We start from the raw sequence: 17,050 nt of genomic DNA on the forward strand, positions 1-17,050 counted from the left end.
CTCATGACTTATGAGTAAGAACCTGAAACTATAAGGTCAAAAATAATTATAATAAAAGTAGTGCCTGTTGGCATTGATAGAAAATAAACGTGTCAATCGAACACAATAAATACAAAGCAGAACTTTGCGTCTCTGAAATGTGATAATTCGCTCTTGCACAGTGTTTTGTTTGTTTTTTACTATCGTAAAAAATTTGGAGCCAGTCTTCTCCACAAATTCTGCCCGAACACAAGGCTAAAACACAAGGTTCAAATGGCTAAATTTAGAGACAAAACATACCTATCCTAACTAGCCTAATGTCAACTATTGTAACGATCACGATCAATAGGAGGCACTAGCCAACAACCCACTCAAAAAAAAGTACACAACAGTCTAACTATCTCAACTTACAATGTTTTACCTACAGCACACAAGTCTCACACACTACGAAGTCACACGGAGCTATCTTCGGATCTATTTGAAGACATTCGCGCTTATTGTTTCCTTGACAAAAGGGCGGTGGTGTCAGTGGCAATTGATCACGTAGCTACCCATCCCTATGTCGGTTCCGATAATTTTGTGTTCCCTTTACATTTGCTGCGGGTAGTCTGCGATTTTTCAAAAGTATTTTTTCTTGTCGCTTTAATGTAAGAATGCCTTATGCGGTTCGTGCTAAGCTAATATCTCTTGACCATCTTATTTAATAGTTTACTTTGTCCACTGTTCTATATAAGAATCTTGTTATCAAAAAAATATCTTTCCTATGATACTTCTAGCTCATATTGGGAAATTTTGACGATTTTCGTGAGCCCATAAAAACACTATGGTCAAGTACCTACAGTAAAGCTTGGCTTATCACAAATCTACAACCACTAAAAACTTCGACCCTCAAAACAAAAGAAGATCACACAAACTGCACAGAAACAGAATAACAAAGAGATTTTCCCCAATAAAGGTCCACAAAGGGCCTAACGTGTAACGTTACGCTGCATTTTATTACAGCAGTGTACACGGTCTGTTCGTCCGGGCCGTAACCGCGCGTCAATTATCCGGAGTCGTTGTGACGGCTCGGATACGGATTGAATTAACGCCGAGAAAAAACGCTCCACCGCGTTATATTAAACCCAGCCAGTTGAGATCAACCTAACCGATATTAAATGGAAGCTCTGGCTGTTTAATTAAAGATGTGCTTGAATTTTTGCTTGCTAAGAAGGGTGGACGGCTTTAGTTGGTGTTAGGTTTAATTTATACGATTGCTCTGTCATTCTTTTGGGCTTAGAAAGGTTTCTTGGGGTAAATGTCACGTTTAGTAGCACTGTCAAAATATTAGACCATATCTTTCTGCACATTTCTGATAAATGCGGCAAAAGCATCATCATCTAGTTATTATAAAGTTACTTCATACTTCAAATAAAAACCAGTAATTTTTAAAATCATTATAAACAGCAACCAAGAACGCAGCAACACCAGAACACCCTGAAAATTAAAGCCTTATGCATCCATGCAAATATACAGGCAAATATAAGAAGCTAACAAGATTTAGAAGAACGAAGGTCTTAGCCGCAACGAACCGAGAAATTGTATGTTTTCCGACCGCAAGTTCACACGGCGTCACGCGAACTTTCATTTCCTCGAGGCAAAGCAAACATTTGAGTATTAACATCGTAACAACCTCCTCACTTATAAACGGGAACACTTTCTTATACAGTCTAACTTCAAACGACTGTTCTTTAACTAACTATGGCAGTTTTTCCATTCCCGTTTTTGCAATATTAAGATAGTTTTTGGGTTTATTAAAATTGTTAATTTGGTGTTTCTGCCTTTAGTTTTTGCCTTGGCTTTCTGGTGTTATTGAAAATTCCCTAATCAAAATGTACTACCTACATAATCTACAGCAGCACCAAGGGAATGAATATAAACTTTTTTGGTTGAACGCTTTCTTTCTATACAGTTTGAGGCAGCTCCCGCAAAAGCAATTATGTAACCCTATTATTATAGGCATAAGGATCACATTTGTTCAACCCAAGCGTGTTTTAAGGCGTGAGTTTGGAATCTTCAGAACATTACACAAGCTCAAACATGCGTTCCAAAATTAATAAACAGTGTTCGGTGCCAAACAGTAGGCACCACCTCTAGCATAAGCGTGGTAAGTTACACTCCCTAACAGTGCCAACTTGTGTACCAACATTGCAAATATTCCCATCGCCTTTTCCTGAATGCAAATTGTCTTAAGCAAAGAATTCTTATAACACATTCTTCCACTACAGCATAAACTTTTCAAACCAGATTTCTTGAACTTCCATTATTAACCGAAGCAAATACTTCTGAAGCGAACCCAGATCCAATCGGATCGAATGTCTAGGAATCATTTAATGGGCGAGTAGAAAAGTCTTTATATTCGACTTTATATAGAATGAAGTGCAGTTCCATGTTCCCGATCTTTCGAAGCGAACCTCCAAGACACTGGATAATTGATTTTGTAACAGTTTCAATAGATTTTATTAGTATTCGGTAGTTGAATGAGGAACGGCCTCTAATTTCATTTAACATTTCAATTCAAAGCCGCTTTCAAGTATTACGAATGAACGAACATTGTAAAGATATGGTCTTTCGCCTCCAGATAACTAAATTATTTTTGATACAAAATTCAGTTGAATAAATAATGTTCTTATTCAAATATGTAAATGGAAACTTGAATAATATTGTCTGTTCATGTTAATAAATTCGTTTTGTTATTCTTTGTGCTGTATTTGCTACAATGCTATAAGTAGGTACTGCTTTGAGGCTGACGGATGTGTTTGTAGTCTAGGTATGTATACTTTTTGTAAAAGACTTTTTATCAGGTTTGTTTCTATCTAAATAATAGTCTGACGGTCAATATCCTCCGCCAAACTGGTCTACGGTTTTTGTAAAGGCACTGCATAATGTGCCTACTGTGTGTGTGTTCCTTCTAAATTCTAAATATAAAATCAAGACAATCAGTGTTCCAAATTCAAAAACCTCTACAAAAATCTTCATAGCTGGCAGAATAGACATTCGAAATTTAAATAAAGCTGACACTTGACAGACCCTTCTACAACAAGGAGGTTTAAGTCCAACACTATCACACATCAACGGGGCCTCTCATTAGGTACAATTTACACTGCAAATGTGACAGTGAGGCCTATCGTATCGCGTGAATACGGCTCGAGTGGGGCCACGTTTCATTAATCAGGCCAAGGGCTGATCCCATCCCTGCTAATTGACGCGCTACTGATAGTCCAATAATGACTGCTTTGCCCCTACGTCGAATCTCGTCTAATCTACTCGCCGATACATAATTTATAAACCACTGGAATGAGTTTTAAATGAGAATCTACTTTTAGTGGATGTGGAAATAGCTGCTGAATAGGAGTAGGTAGGCTAGGACTAATTACTTTATTTTTATCCTTCTGATTTTCTAGTAGGTACCTATTATTTTCACCGGATCAAAATTGGCTTTACTTAAGGTATAATAATGTTTTTACTGGCATTCGAAAATAGAGTATGTCCATTTCATTACGTTTTCGTTACAAACATATTAAGCTAAATTGAATTGGAAAGGGTAATTAAGTACCTGCTAAGGTTTAAAATAACATCTTGCTTTATTACAAAACCTGTTATTTTCGGAAATACAAATAACAATTAATCTATTTTCATGAGCTCATTATTTAAACATGAAATATTTATAAAATAACGATCTTTTAATAAAAAATAGAGGTGTTTTTCCAAAGCTGACGCCCACAAGATCTTCGAAAATAAAATGTTAATTTAGCTAATCATTGTTTACCAATGAAACGAATTAAACGATGACAAGCCGTATTTTTTGTCACCGAACAATTAAGAAGATATAAAATTCAAAAATAGAACATGAAATAAGGACAGTATTGTGAATCGCAATCATATCACCTCATTGCACTGTATACAAGACTCGAATAAAACCTGCATGGTATACAATTTTGAAAAAAGAACATTACGTCCTAAAATTCTAATCTGACAATCTCGCTTTAAATGCTTGTCGTAGAGCAGTTGACAGCCCTTGTTTAGTACAAGTTAATTCAAACTCCTTGGCTATAAAACAGCGATGTAAATGCTGAAGATTGGTTTCTCATTTTCCTTAGTTCTTCACAGTAGCCATTCCGTTTTCTTTTCTCAAGTTTTTATCAAAATTTTTCTCTAACAGCGGATGATATTAGTTCAAATATATGTATAGACAATATCTTTCACCAAAAAAACAGCTCATCTCCGAGCACTATTTAGAAATAAGGAAGGAGGTCATTAGCAATAAAGTGATACAAAATCCATATCCCAAACTGATACTTAACGAACTCCTACCTATCTGTTACTTAAAAAAAACTAGATGTATAAAATCTTCAACACATTATCACGGTAAGTCATATCGCCTACGATAAAAGAACTCAATAAATAAAGTACCAAAACTGCTACCAAAAATAACCTACCACTTCTAGCATCTAAAATGAATACAAAGACATCTTCGTCCCAGCATTGTGAATATTTGTCGCGTGGGTGTTCCCGGAATAGTGAATAGAACGCCTTGATTAATGTTACCGAACGAAAGGGAAATTCGGCCTAAATCAATTCACAACAATTTATAACTCCCTCGATTCCATTAAATTATAATTGTTGTTTTACATTGTTGAAATCGGAATAAGTTTGCCAAACGTCTTGTTTTTAATTGCTTATGAATAATTTATTTTATTTGTGTGTGTGGCCGGTGAATTGTTTTAAATTGGTGTGCAGCTTAGGGTTGCCCCTACTTCACGCTTTTAACCGACTTTCCAAAAAAGAGGTTCTGAATTTAGATTTTTGTGTTTTTTATGTTTGTTGGCGCACTCTCCGTCGTTTACCCACCGATTTGATGGACTCGGTTTTTTTTTAAGTTTTACTCGACTGAAAATCTCTAAACCTTCGATCATTTTAGACAACAGTTGACACCATGGCGCCTGTAACCCATAAAATAAATACCTAAATACCCGTAGCTTTTAACATTTAAGTGAAATCCATAAAACTTAACTATAAACTATGTAGTAATAGCTTTTTAACCACATTAAGCTTTACGATCTACTTCACTTCAGCCGTAGTCATTGTGTTCATACAATTTCTACTAACACTTTAATAAAACATTAGGCTAAGCCCGTATTAAAAATTGATGTGGCGTTTCAACGGCAACGTGACTATAGAACCGTCTACGCAAAAATGTTAATAAAAATTTAAGTTTTCTGGTGGATACTGTGAAGCGTTTTAGTTATATTAAAAACTAGCTTCCATCAACGGTTTCACTCGTCCTATGGGCTATCTAGATCTTAAAGAAGTTTTTAAATCGGCTCAGTAGCTCCTGAGATAGGAGCGTTCTATCAACCTGACACAAAAATACTATCTCACATAATCCGACCAAATGATATCAACCCCTGTGTAAATCTTTAAGAAAACAGTGCGCTGGCACACAAACACAGTTTCCGTCTTATGCACACAAATAATTACCCCGATTTCCTTGTTCGTAATCAGTTAACACGGATAACGCCGTGTACACCGAACCCCCATAATATGCAGAAAGAGTGTTCGGATAAAAACAGCGTTGATAACAAATGCTATCGTCGAGAAATATTACGCCAATATTACAGGAACCATTACCCGAGCCGGGAAGCAGGAGAGCAGACAAAACGAATCGTGTGAAATGTTGCCTCGATTTATCCTACAACATAAAATAGACCTAGTATCGAAAGTGATAAAGTTGAAAGTGCATTGCTAGATGTGGTGATTCGATGGTAGTTAACGCGTATCACGCATTCGGATTGCCGCCTTTGGCCAGGTGGAAGCGGCGTGATCGATTGCCTCTTTGTCGTCTAAGGCCGATATTACGGGAAACATTTCTTCTGTTGTCATCGCCCTTTGCCTTTCCTTTGCTATTGATGAATTGCAGCTAAGTACGGAATACGGACGCCTATTTTTACTGTTTCTGTCGTACTCTGAAAGCAAACTAATCGTGAGGATGGTTCTATAAAGTGGCATTTGGTACAAAGATATCACTTACGAATTCATGGCAGTATGTTTTCAAAAAAGGTTAATTAATGATCACAATTACTTTTCCGAAATAACTGCAAACTGTCCTCCACTCATGCTAGAAAATCATACATCCAATTGAATACATAACGAACTACTTCAAACATACTCCGTCTTACCACAAAAACTTTTAAACGTCAGTTTATGCCTTGTCTAAAAAAATGACAAATTCTGACGTTGACATATGGTTCATTTTGCAGCCAAAATTTTATTAGACAAGTGTAAAACAGGGTTTAAAGTTTTTGTAGTAAGGCCCTCTATTTCTAAACACTTATCCGCCTACTGTGACAAATGCGAACTGAAATACCACCAAACCACTCAGGTATCGATAACCGACTCGTTTCGATTATCATGTTCGAATATTAAGTATATCGAATCAGTTTTATCGTCATTTTACTTACATGCCCAGTGACCTGGCAGTAATGTGCATAACATTTCAATACTCTGCATTCGTCACATATTGAACGAGCTCAGTCAACTGAATGGTATACCTCATTATATTGCAGTTAATTCGTTAAACAAACAAGGGTAAATAGCCATTCAATCTGAAAAAAGGTCAAACATATTTTCTCTGTATTGGTTGATCTCTGTTTCGTACTGAAATTGGGATCACATTAACAATAGCCATTATATACTTTCTGATGATAATCGTAATAGTTCACTATTACAAGAAAACATGCACCATTTTTTTCCACTATTCTGCCCTGTTTACTAAATGCCCCTTTTGAATATAGCTGCGTCTACCAACAGACATCTCAAATACCCAAATATCCAAATACCCAAATACCCAACTATTTTGAGTTAAAACAAATGTGCCTTTTTGTACAGAAATCGAATATCGCTTACAGAACTGTTTTGTAAAAGACATAAAAGACAACGGCCTCCACTAAATGAAACACCGCTTTCACCATAGCACACTTTCCACCCTCCTTGATGGGTAAAAGAATAACGTTTACGCCAATCCACCGAATTAGCGGTGCGAGGATACCCTGAAAGCTGAACACATTACGCACAGACCGCTTTACTCATTTGTAGGAAGGAAACTGTGATGAGGTCGTCAGAACTGGTTCACAACTCCCCCCTCTCCCCTGTCTTCACAAGAAGCGTGGCCGTTTCCTAAGCCCCAACTTTAATGGACATCATTTAGTAAATCACTGGTGTTCCCTTTAATTACGCATTCCAATCTTTCTTTTAAACTTCGCTCGTATTTTTGACGTTCAACCTGTTAAGTGTGCCCGTCCAAAAAGTTTGGGATCACAACTTCTAAAAAGTAGCTTCCCTATTTTTAACAGCGACACTAATTGTTATTTACTGCCAAAGAAAAAGTACCTTCCCAGTCAAACTTTGAAACAATAACATCAATTAAAAACAATTTCTGTTAAATGTTTAAGAGGTCTAAGTTCTTAGTTAATTTTAATGGGTTTTCGCAAACCACCTAACGCCTGACTCAACTAACTTGGACTCTCTGCTATCGAACCAAACTGTACTCTCCTATATAAATAAGTTGTGCCTCGGAGCACTGCCACTGAAACCGGCTGTTGACGAACTTAAATTGTGTTTCCGAACCGACTGGGTGTTTGCTTTCGAGATGAGACCCGAAATAGAAAAGATATTTCCAAAAATATTTGTTAAAATAAATTTTGTTTGCGGAGAATTATTCACGTTTGTCCAGGAAACGTTTTTAATTGGTTTCTTTGAAAATGTGTTGTTTGGGAACCAGTTCATGTTGAAATATACGTACAATTTCCGGAGGGACTGTTTTGGGCCTTTATTTTCCAACAGTTTGTCCCTCGCGTGAATCTTTCGGTCTGTACAAAAAAGAGTCTTTTTTCTAATCTGGACCCTAAAAATGAGCCAGCAAATGACCTTATAAAATCTGTCGGTGAACTGAACTGTTTTACTACATGTACGTCAGGATTACGCTCGAAATAAACACGAGGAAAGTGGAATAACGTGATGTGAAATGAAGGACGTAAAAACTGAAAAGCGTCCAGCCATTGTTTCGGAGCTGACCGTGTTACACGTTGTTATTATTTAGGCGGGCTACGCCACATTAAACATCAGAAAGTTACCCGTTATAACCTTTAGGCGAGTGCTCCAAAAATAAAGAATGTCAACGCTTCGACCCGGGTCTCTTAAATATGTTAGGTGAAACGTAAAATGAAATTATTTGGATACTTCCACACCTCACATTCGGATTCTTTAGAAATTATCTGAGGGTTTTTGTTTGGGGGTTTACCCATTCTGTGTTTTGTAAATTAACTTGGTGAACGCAATAAATCCGGACGGTATTTTCGGTCGACTACCTTACTTAACATTTTTGCGAACATTATTCCAAAAAACTTTTCACTTTATTTCAACCAATATTTTGGAAAGGCCTTCTACATTTAATTCCATTTCTTTCCTACAAAACCACAATCATCAAACGGAAGTGAGGCAAAAAGATTTAATACAGAGGCACGTGCATACAATTTCGCTATACGCAGTAACCAGAGCAATATAAGGCGACATTTCGCCACTAAACTATTGCTCAGTGCCCACCAGTAAGGCAGTAACAAGCTGTTGATAAATTAAGTTGTCGACTCGACAACAGGGACGGACTCGAAATTGCTCCAAGAGTCCTTAAGACTGCGCTTTTTACGGCTTACTTTATGCCGCTCTGTCGTATTTCTTGTTAATTTGGGGTTTGAATAGTATGCTTGTAATAAAATAGTTACAGAGAATGTTTCTTAGAGCCAAAGTTAGTGCCCACGAGAACTTTTATCAAACATTCGCGTGGCAGTTTGTCAAACTTTCGCGCTTTTGTACAGGTAGCGACTTTCAAAAATGGCTGTCTTCCATAAACAACATGAACGTCAGACTTTTTGTTGGTTGTCATCTTTTCGGTGAGAATGATCAGCATACAGTATAAAAAATTACATCTCATGTCAACCATTGTAAAGCATTGTTATCTAACACTCAATTTCACAAACTCCGGTCCTGTATTCCATGTCCCCAGTTATCCGCGACGCGGATATTGTTTCTCCACTGGCAAGCACTTAGAAAAATTACAATTACTCCAATGAAATGAAGATTTGATATTGCCTCAGCCTTTATTGTTATTTACCCTTGATCCTTTCATAAATGATATTGTATTTTGTTGCCGACTGTACTTGTACGAAAATAGTGAATGAAATAGAATGTGATATGAAAATATCATAGTAGCGATATTTGATCATGTGCTGTTAGTTTTTATGAGGTATGTGTTATTAAAAGCTATTATATAAAACTAAAAATAAGTCTTGTATTACCAACTGCCATAACTAGAGATTAAGATAAAACGAACTCTAGAACTCTAGCTTTGTGAAAAAAACTGTTTCTATACAGTACATGACATGACTAAATTGTAAATAAATTATTTCAAACATATCCGATTTAGTTTTAATTACAAAAAAACTGAATGCATAAAATCTACTGAAATAACCACAAAAAAATCTGAAAACAAAACAGCAGCGCCATGCATTCGATATGAAATTGGCATTTTATTTTGTGAATTTAGAGTTGCTATTTAGTAGCAATAACCCAGTCGATATTCACTGATATCTGTACTCTTTTATATGCAAAAACACACTGAGTATACAATGTGTGTTCACCCTAGATATTATTTACGTAACCTACAAAGCTGTACCTGACTCTTTTGATAAAAACTCCATGATGAACTTCATCATAATTTTACTAAAGGCAAATAAAAATGTATTTTTATACAAACAGAAAGTTACAGATTAATCTAGCTTTGTAGAATGGCATATTTTATAATTAAGTACGGTGGAGTTTATTCTGAGCTCGGGGCGTTTTGCCGTGTTTCCTTTCGTACTGTCTGATGCAGATACTCAATGTAAAAACAAAGAACTGAATAATGATAGCACAAGATAATGATAAAAATGTTTAGGTGCTTTATGACGGGCCCATGTTCAGTTACATCAAAGAGAATTTTTGTTGTTGCTTTTTGTCATTCCGAAAATACGGACGTTTGTTATACCAAAAATAAGGTAAGGATCCTTTAATTATATGTCTTTTAATATGAGTATCTTCTTTGATTTAATATAACAAGTGCAATACGGGATCACATCAAAATAAAAAAATATATACTTGTAAACAACCAGAACATAAAACATATAAGATAAACCCTTAAAAATTAATACATTTAGTGAAAACTTAAAACAAACCAACGTATTTCATCTTAAAGACTAGACCCACCCAAAACAAAAATGTGAAAGACTGCCAAGTTCGATAATATGGGAATGCTTCGCCTATAAAAGAAGTGAGATCTGAATAAGTACCAAGTTCCATACACATACCTCAGTTAAAAATAGTTACTTTTTAATGATGTTACTTGGCAAGTTTTCATACACCTTGTTATAAACCTACTAAACGCAATGAATCAAGTATTTAATTTTCTATTAAAACTTGCCAAGTAATCATCATTAAAAAGTAACTATTTTTAACTGAGGTATGTGTATGGAACTTGGTACTTATTCAGATCTCACTTCTTTTATAGGCGAAGCATTCCCATATTATCGAACTTGGCAGTCTTTCACATTTTTGTTTTGGGTGGGATTTCATTTATTTTTGTAAGGTTGTTTATTTTATTTTTTTCTTATGATGAAGTTAGTTAAAGAAATGTCTCATTTATACTATCTTTTAGATTTTTTAATATGCACTATGTTTCTTACAAAGAAATGAACTAGATTAACTATGTCTAGATTTACCAACTGACTGACAAGACATGTTATCATATATTATGTTCGTGGATCAAAGTTACACATTCGTTATTTTCGAAAGTGATTCACACTTGGCCGTTTTCAGATTTTTACTTTACTTTGACTAAATACAAACCTTTGTACCATTCGAAGATATATTATATAAATATAGATAAATTTAGTTCGTTTTAGTTCCTTAGGGGTATAAATTTACACCGGGTATAAAACACCTTCATTATTTTGAAACCGACTCACACTTGGCCATTTTCAGATTTTTCCCTTTACCTTGACATAAAGACCTACCTCCATGCCAAATTTCAAGTCAATACGACCATTGGAAGTGGTCTAGGTTTTTGATGAGTGAGTCAGTGAATAAGTGAATCAGTGTATAGTAAAAATAGCGATTTTCTGACGTCAATATCTCAAGACCTACAATAGGTATATTAATGAAATTTTGTATTTTAGATAAGTGAGGGGGTCTCAACAGATACTAGAAATTTGATATGCGTAAATAAAATAGATTTTGAGTTACAGGGGGGTCGAATTTGGCCCGAAATGGTTCGTGTAATATAACCCACGGCCGGTGTGTCGCCTTTTTTGCTCGAACTTGGCGGACACACTGCCGTGTGTCTAGATTACAGGCAAACAAAGACCCCATTCCCAGAAATCTCTTTCCTCACTGAAAACAATGTTATAAAACTAAATTAAACAGGAAAACAAATTCCGAAACAATGCCACCATCATATTTACCTATAACACTAGATAACAAGAACACATACAATGATAACCGACTCGCAATATCAAATAAACATGGCCCTGTTTAAAGATTCATCCCGACAAAGGATAATCAACTTAATCTCCTTCGAATATAGTGGCAAATTGAATGACGAATACGGAATGTATCACTTGCAATTCTATGCCGGAGCAATTGACTCAGGGTATTCCCTCCACATCCAATATTAATGTGCTAGCACATAGTGCGAAGTGACTGATTGCACGAGACTGTTTCTGCGGTATCCATTTCCGACTGAACACGACTGCAAATACGTTGCGGGAATGGTTTCGCGTCAATGTATGTGCTAGTGAAATGTATTTCGATTCGGTCGTATTTTGTATTGATTTTGTGGTATAGTTTCGGCGAAACTTATACGGGTTGAAGTTAGTATAAATAAGATGAGCTTGGAAAGTTTTGTACAGTATATTCACTGGGAGGTTTCAATCATGAAGGCTTGTCTAATTGTTGCTATATTCCTCGTTGTGGGTTACACAGTTGTAACTTCGGCTGCTGAAATTGGCGACGCTGGTTCGTTTATTTTATTTAAAAAAAGTCTTAAATTTTTGCACTGTCCACATTCCCTAAATTCCATATTTAAAATGTGAAGGTTCTAAAATTAAATGGTAATATTGGCCCGACCGTTTTTTGGTGTAGTTGACAGTTGCTGTCATTAAATACAAAAGACGGTATTTTCCCGTGATAACTGACATCTGTCAACTACACAAAACATTCTGTACCCCTATATTAACTAGTCGTTTCTTTCCAGATGCGCCTCACACGATGGTTAAAAGAGAAACGATACAAGGGCCACCTCTTCCAGGGCGCTGTGTGTTTTACGAGTGCATTGCAAGTTGCAGACAAAGAGGATACAAGTCTGGCGGATACTGCACTTTGAATGGATGCCAATGTCTTCGATAATATCAAGTACTATTCTGAGAAGGCTGCCAATTCAGTCTTTTATTAATTTTATACAATACTACAGTATTAAAATTTTACAATTATTATACAGCATGTATAATCTAAGACTTAGACTATATGAAGGTACTCCTATTAGTTTATGACACATAGTACTAAATACTTGTAACAGTTAATGGTATCAAATCACCAGTGTTCAACTGCAGTAAATTCAGAAATAAACTGTAATCGATTGTATTGTAACCGAAATAAATAAAATCCTTGTTTATTTACTTCTAAGAGAGATTAAGGGAAGCCCTTATTCACTTACTTATCTAACCTTTGACAGAGACGAACAACAACACCGTTGAAAAAGTCGTAGGGTAATTACCAATCCTATATACATAAAAATTGTAACGGTTTATTTTCAAATGACTTGTGGCTTCTTATTTCTTGACGAGCACATAGAAGTCCTACCTACTTGCCATTAATATTTATCAAACCTTAATTTTTTATCAAAATTTTCCGACAATTTTCAATTTATATGGAGGCTCGAAGTACCCCGGGACTTGAATTGGAGGTATCACAAACCCGTACCTATGGAGCTTATGTATAATTGGTCGGTTACTGAAGACGAAAGCTTGAAGTACTAGCTTAGAACAGTAGCTAGGGTTCGTAGATTCGAAATCAAAGTTTAATCTGTACAGTGTATGGATGGTCTTCTCGGCAAGTCCAAGTGGGTTGTAGTAGTGAAGGTAAGCCCACTCCGCGGCACTATCAGCTACTGCCTTGTCAGGACACCGGTACACAGTCGTCCAACCGGAGCCATAATCGTTAAACCAAGCGTCTTTAGAAATAACTCTGTTATTATCCGCTATGCCTAACATCCAAGTCAAGCCACCAGGCAACTCTATCGCGTGGTCATCAGTTGCCATTATTGCTACATGGCCAATGAAACCGTTATTAAATTTTGTTGTGATTAATATATCCCCCTTCTGGATATTTTTGACAAATAAATCTTTATTAACCGTACTTCGTGTACTAGTTTTCTTCTCTAACACAGACTCCTGAGTATCGTACAGTATTCCGTAGTTGTTCAATATGAGCCATTCCTGGTAACTGATCGCTTGAGTGCCATTCAGTGATATAAAGTCTCTGTACGTATCTTTGAACATCTCCCTCTCATGTTGTTCGAACGATTGAAGGGAGTATTTTTCTGGATTGATTATTCCCATACGGACCCCTTCACTGTAATAAATCGCCGTCTCGTTGGAAATCATGTTATTCTGCTCTGGAAACGATAAATTAAAATACCACTCACTTGTTTATCAGATAAATAATTGAAACAAAAATTAGAAGTATGAAAAGTATATTTGGCTTGACAAATGTTAACACGCTATCGTGACTCCAGCAAACACTATTTTAATATTGTAGATAACGTGTGCCAGTAATCCTTAAGAAATAATAAACAATTTTTACGGAGATAAAATTAGCTTACCATTCCAGAGTTTAGCTGCAGCATGTGATCTCGAAACCAATAATATAACCATTAAAACGTGGACATATCCTATCACGTGGTGATGTGACAATATGCACATTATGATCCTTTCAGTATTAATTTATCATTGATTACCGTTTTTATCTTCTTCAAGTATGTATGCGATATCTTACGAATTCCATTTGACTACACATCTAACTTCGTATTGAAAAAATCTTTAATAAGAACCACTTTACGGCATTATATGGCAATTTAATGTGCATTGCCAAAACAATGGCATTCTGGCAAGGGTAAACGCAAAGCAACACGAATAAAATAAAACATGGAAATGACTTACTGAATTTAATGCGATAAGTAAACAATAGATGTTATATTTAGGAACATAATTTATTTTAATTGGTTTGTTACAATAATGCCAATTTTAATTGATTTTTGCAAAGTTTTTAAATAATTTCATATTGTTTTTTGTATTATTATAATTTAACGCATGCTGGGATTTCCTATAATTAAGGAAACATAAGAAAAGTTATTATTTGTTCCTAAAACTTGTCTGTAATGTGTATTTCTTGTTGGAAATCCAAATAAATAAATAAAATTCAACGTCAAAACGTAATACTGTATATATTATGTATATTGCATGTTAAATATTTTAAATTGAATTGCAAAAGTTTCAAATAATACACATTACAGACTTTGTTTCAACTTATCCCTAGTCTCGACTCGCCCACAATAGTATTTAAACGTGTTTACTACAGCAGTAATCATCACAAGAGTCTGTCAAACGTCAAAAAAGCATGTCATGTGTTGGGATTCCACCAAAACGCGCGAAAATTGTTCTTGAACAAATATACGTGTAAAAAATTATGAAAATATTCTCCTGTTGCGTATGGATATACTGAATTTGCCAAGTCAAAAACATAATCCCGTTGTATATTAACTACTTAGATCGTCATGAATATTTTGATTTCAACAGCAACATTTTTTCCTACATTTAACATTTGGAAAAATGGGTCTGGGATTAGTGAATAATGTACCTAATGAAACAAATCATCTGTAAAGTTATACTTTTATTTACATTCAATGCTCATGCAATTGGAGAACCGTTTAAAGCTAATAAGGTTACTCGAAGATGTGATTCTTAACCGCTTTCATCAATGCAGGTATATTTTCCTGAGGTCCCGGATTCGATTCCCGGTTCGGTCGACATTTGTGTGTTGAACATGGTTGTTGGCCGTGGTCTGGGTGTTACAATAAATATGTATATATGTAGTTTATCAGTTGTGTTAGCACCCATAACACAAGTTAATTAATAACTTAGTATGGGGCTAACCGGCCGTGTGTGAAAAGATGTCCCGACATTATTTATTTATTTTATGGTAAGCTTCACTTACTTACTTAAAGGTACATAAGTTTCACGTTTTCTTTATGTATGGATATTTTGCTTCTGTTATTTTCACGAACTTTTCTAGTACGACTTCCTCAGTTTCTAAGTTTTCTCTTCGTTAAAAAGTCAAATAGCACTGGCAATCTGGTGGTGCTTTTCTCTTTTAATGACTATATTTATTGAAGCATGTAATTAATTTTATCATCATTGCCCGTAAATTAGTTATTACACGGTTCTTTTTTTACTACGACAACATTTCCATGCTTGAAAAAGGTTTGGTAAAGGTAGCCCACTATTATGTTAAAATACCTTTATTTATTTTCAGGCTCAATTAACCTATGCATATATACCTTAATGACTAACATATTTTTAGATCCAAAACTTGCCTCTTATATTATAGTCTGCAAAAATATTCAGCACCTAGAATCTCCCCACATATGACATCTCACAATGGGGAGTGAAATAACTCGTAATTTTAGCTGGAATTATAAATGGGCCATATCGTATTACATGATCTATTACCACACGCCTCTCAGTGAAGTAAAAAGCCTGAAGCACTAGCTTGGAGCAATAGCTAGGATTCTTCTTACTGAAATCTGGCGTTATCCGGTAAGTTGTATGTATAGTCTTCTTGCGACCCCCTTTCGGGTTGTAGTAGTTATGGTAAGCCCAGTCGCCTGCTTTATTGGCTACACCCTTTCCAAGACACCTGTACACCATTGTGTAAGCAGAACTGTATTCGTCAAACCAAGCGCCTGCACTTAGGCGCCTGTTATTGTCCTTTATACCTGAAGCCCACCCTTTGCCACCAGGCATCTCTATGGCACACTTATTTGTAGCCATCATTCCTACATGCCCAACCAAACCTGTACCTTTTTTATTTGTCAGCAAAATATCCCCTTTCCTGACCGTTTTAACAAAATTTTTTTTATTGTTTCTTTTGCTCAAAGCTTTTTTTTTATTTTCAAGTATCGACATCTGAGTGTCGCGCAATATTCCGTAGTTATTTAATAAGAGCCACTCTCCGTAAGTAAGAGGATCATCGCCTTTCAATTTGTTGTAAGTTTTGAGCGTATTTCTGAAGTATTTCTCATGTCGTTTGAATGATTTCAGGGAGTATTTTTCGGGATCAATAATTCCCACGCGGACTCCGGTGTTGTAATATTTGAAAGTGTCGTTCGATTTTTCCCCTTTCTCCCCTAAAAACAACAGACACACTTTCCGTCATTACATTATGTCGAATAACGATGTGACGACATGAAAAGATCAGATTAAGTACATATGTTCACAATACAAAAGTTTCCTTGCTATTGTGGAAGCCGAACTACAGAAACTAAAACAAATCTTACCGTTATCTAACCATTCCATTGAAAAATACTCATATCCTGAGCCTAACGATATAACCATAAAAATAAAAAGTCCAACCATGTAATTATGTGATGTTAATGTTGCCATTATTATCAACTTCATTATATATATATTCGCTTTTATTCCTTTCAAGTATGCACTATGTGGTAATTGCACCTTGAGCAACGAACTTCGTAATTGTTGCAACTTTTGAAAATCTTTTCAAATCATTGGTAATATTGAATTCGTTTTCTTATAGAAATGATATCACTCCTGTATCTCTGACTGAAAAAGAAACTCCAATTAACTCACTGTCGTTGACTAAAAGTAAATAT

The 17,050-nt window shown here is 35.6% G+C and overlaps 3 protein-coding genes across 3 annotated transcripts; 1 reads left to right on the forward strand and 2 right to left on the reverse strand.

The window, feature by feature from the left end:
* The first annotated feature begins 11,990 nt into the window (after positions 1 to 11,990).
* LOC124632790 (defense protein 6-like) lies at positions 11,991 to 12,786 on the forward strand. Its single transcript, XM_047167754.1, has 2 exons — positions 11,991 to 12,120; positions 12,359 to 12,786. The coding sequence occupies exons 1-2, from the start codon at positions 11,991 to 11,993 to the stop codon at positions 12,508 to 12,510; spliced, it is 282 nt and encodes a 93-aa protein (XP_047023710.1). The 3' UTR covers positions 12,511 to 12,786.
* Positions 12,787 to 12,935: 149 nt separating this feature from the next.
* On the reverse strand, positions 12,936 to 14,084 carry LOC124632602 (uncharacterized 30.3 kDa protein-like). The gene is made up of 2 exons (XM_047167496.1): positions 13,985 to 14,084; positions 12,936 to 13,777 (listed from the first exon to the last, which is right to left on the reverse strand). Exons 1-2 carry the CDS (start codon positions 14,082 to 14,084, stop codon positions 13,002 to 13,004), a joined length of 876 nt encoding a protein of 291 aa, XP_047023452.1. The 3' UTR covers positions 12,936 to 13,001.
* Positions 14,085 to 15,788: 1,704 nt separating this feature from the next.
* On the reverse strand, positions 15,789 to 16,831 carry LOC124632711 (uncharacterized 30.3 kDa protein-like). The gene is made up of 2 exons (XM_047167658.1): positions 16,718 to 16,831; positions 15,789 to 16,567 (listed from the first exon to the last, which is right to left on the reverse strand). Exons 1-2 carry the CDS (start codon positions 16,821 to 16,823, stop codon positions 15,789 to 15,791), a joined length of 885 nt encoding a protein of 294 aa, XP_047023614.1. The 5' UTR covers positions 16,824 to 16,831.
* Between the last annotated feature and the right edge of the window lie 219 nt (positions 16,832 to 17,050).

This window comes from Helicoverpa zea, chromosome 8, assembly GCF_022581195.2.
Source record: "Helicoverpa zea isolate HzStark_Cry1AcR chromosome 8, ilHelZeax1.1, whole genome shotgun sequence".
NCBI classification, from domain to species: domain Eukaryota; kingdom Metazoa; phylum Arthropoda; class Insecta; order Lepidoptera; family Noctuidae; genus Helicoverpa; species Helicoverpa zea.

Bases quoted from the DNA above. Each gene is read 5' to 3' on its own strand.
- LOC124632790 (XM_047167754.1), top strand. From the start codon at position 11,991: ATGAGCTTGGAAAGTTTTGTACAGTATATTCACTGGGAGGTTTCAATC. The intron at 12,121-12,358 runs GTTCGTTTATTT...GTTTCTTTCCAG, and splicing joins TGCTGAAATTGGCGACGCTG to ATGCGCCTCACACGATGGTT.
- LOC124632711 (XM_047167658.1), bottom strand. From the start codon at position 16,823: ATGGCAACATTAACATCACATAATTACATGGTTGGACTTTTTATTTTT. The intron at 16,568-16,717 runs GTAAGATTTGTT...TGTTGTTTTTAG, and splicing joins AATGGAATGGTTAGATAACG to GGGAGAAAGGGGAAAAATCG.
- LOC124632602 (XM_047167496.1), bottom strand. From the start codon at position 14,084: ATGTGCATATTGTCACATCACCACGTGATAGGATATGTCCACGTTTTA. The intron at 13,778-13,984 runs GTAAGCTAATTT...TATCGTTTCCAG, and splicing joins TGCAGCTAAACTCTGGAATG to AGCAGAATAACATGATTTCC.